At 38.1% G+C, this 2,500-nt stretch overlaps 1 protein-coding gene across 1 annotated transcript in view; it reads left to right on the top strand.

The window, feature by feature from the left end:
* The first annotated feature begins 1,212 nt into the window (after positions 1-1,212).
* LOC116220850 overlaps positions 1,213-2,500 on the top strand; it is a 13,169-nt gene continuing 11,881 nt past the window's right edge. The window contains exons 1-3 of the mRNA XM_042707962.1: positions 1,213-1,638; positions 1,734-1,838; positions 1,990-2,158. Of these exons, the coding sequence (XP_042563896.1) occupies positions 1,221-1,638; positions 1,734-1,838; positions 1,990-2,158 (692 nt within the window). The 5' untranslated portion in view covers positions 1,213-1,220. The remainder of the gene's footprint in view (positions 1,639-1,733; positions 1,839-1,989; positions 2,159-2,500) is intronic.

Raw genomic sequence — 2,500 nt, 5'->3', positions numbered from 1 at the left:
GACAAATGCCTTGATCGCGTTTCTCTGTTCCTCTTTCAAAATTAATGTGCTGTCAATGTCTTCTAAAACAGACTCGAATTTCCACATTTCAGCTCTCCAACGGCAGCCATGTTTGTTGAAAACGAATTCACCCCAAAAGCTCTTTGGTGACGTGGTTGATTACGTTAGGGTTGATCATCTGTCCATCATCGTATAAAGCCCGCCCTGACAATTTGATTGGTCTATATCTCCTCACAGATTTTTGTGAGGAGATCATTTCTCCCCAACGGAGCGACACCAGACCGAACTTCCCGACCAAATAATTTGTGGGCGTGGCTAAATTCGTCTGGCATCCAGGCTAGATCACTGCACCACCAACTGACAACCCTCTGTCTGCATCACTGGGGCCTCTGTGCCCTTCATCATTTCTACCAGTTGGATCTGTGTCATTCAGAAAACATGGCTCCCTATTCAGCTAAATATTCTGTTTAGATACTCACTCTACCTATTGGTCCTGGAAAACAGAGCATACTCAATACTGCGGCGTGACAAGCAGAAATGTGAGTAAAAAGCCCATGAATGTTTTGTATCAGAATCTTAGGTTACATTGTAGGATATAGGGGCTGAATTGTTTTATATCCCTATTGTTGTTGCCTGTCACTAACAAGGTATCATAGCTACCTCCAATACTGTGCTAAGGCATTGTTCATGTCATCACATTGCTTGCATATAATTACAGCAGCAGCAGTACATAGAATTAAAGCAGTCAGCTCAGGTGCTGCAATGCTGTGTTCTGTGAATCTGTCATTAGATCAGTATATTATCTGATTGACTTACAAATTTCACAAGAAATGGTTCATGCTAATATGTGTATGTCTTGGAGGCTGAACCTAGTCTCCAATGACATCATATGTTTGTTCCTCAAATCATTGGATGGAAAATTCAACAGGAAGTGATATTTTTTTGACGTACAACTCTTTAAGTCTTTCACTCCGCATTGAAGGTACTTGAAACAAAGTCATTCATCTGTGTGTGTTGTCTTTAGTTGGGTATTAGTGGACTTAGTGCACAGAGTAATCAGCGAGGAAACTCATACAGTTTGAATAATGCTTTGGATACTTCTAATCCTTCTTTTGAACATGTGTAAGTTAATTTAATATATTTTAAAATATTTTAATTATTTTTATTTAAAGATTCTTTCTGATTGGTAAAGTGATTGGTGTTTCCGGGTGTAATGTCTGATGCAATGCTTTGACTTCTACATCATGAAATTGACTCATATGCTTTACCCTCATACTTTTCTAGACAAAGCACAAGATATTATTCAATTAAATCAAGTAACAGAAGCTGAACCTGGAGATACAGTGACTTTAGATTGCTTTTTCCATGCGGCTTTCGAAAATGAAGCACTGTCCTGGTACAAACTATCGCTGGGACGAAAGCCTTTTTGGGTGGCTAGGTCTTATAGAGGAATTTCATCCTGGAATCCTTTGTTTTCTGAAGACTCTCAAAATGGACGAATGAACATACAGAGGTCTAAAGGAACATTTAATCTGACCATCGCAAAGATCACATCATCTGATGAAGCAGCATATTATTGCATTGGGACAGCGTATCAAGTGGTTACATTTGGAAATGGAACGTTTTTGGCTCTCAAAGGTAATACACGTGTGTTTCAAAAGAACACCCCAAAAATTCAGGAGTAATGAGTCATTTCACCCTCTTTCATTTTTCCTATTTTCTTTAAAATATAGGACACAGACAGTTTAACCACAGCTTTAATGAGGATAGAGCATTCTTCTGCGCAGTGGCCAACTGTGGACAAATGAACACTGAAAAGAAGAAAGTTTTGAACACAGGTATTTGTTTTCATCAAATAGGATTATTGCAGATGCGGAACATTGTTGCAGCATGTAGCAGCATTAACAGATGACTTGACGCATGTTATTTTATGATGTGCCACAGAGAAGTGTCTTTACATACAGCGTGTTGTTTTCTGCTGTTTTTCAGAAAAAGCTGTGGATCCTGTTGTTTATGGGTTGGCTGCTGTGTCGGGACTGTGTTTTGTGCTCATATGTTACTTAATTTACCAAGACAGGAGACACAAACATGACAAAGGTATGTTATCTGTGATAATAGCTATTAGAATGCATTACATGAGCATGTTTCAGAGAGCATAGTCATGACTCCAAGTAGAACATAACTAACTTTGAAATGTTGATCAAATTACCTTAATATGCACTTGCAGTTACATTCATTGTTTTTCAAAGTGAAATAAATCTCCAGTTTTCTCAGATTACGCTTCATGATTTTTCCCTACATATAGCTGAAGCCAACCATAGATGCCACAACAATATAGATGGCCTTCATCATATTACTGAGCAGATGCCAGTAAGTTTCATATTCATTGTTTTCATGTCAAAGAAAATTCCAACTGTTAGATACATAATTATGAATGGCATGTTTGTTTCCCTTAGATCTTGATGATTCCAGATGGAAATGTCTTCACATCTGTTATCTA

This window comes from Clupea harengus, chromosome 6 (genome assembly GCF_900700415.2).
Source record: "Clupea harengus chromosome 6, Ch_v2.0.2, whole genome shotgun sequence".
NCBI lineage: Eukaryota > Metazoa > Chordata > Actinopteri > Clupeiformes > Clupeidae > Clupea > Clupea harengus.
The sequence above is the reverse complement of the archived record's forward strand: the minus strand, read 5'-3'. Positions and strand labels throughout refer to the sequence as shown.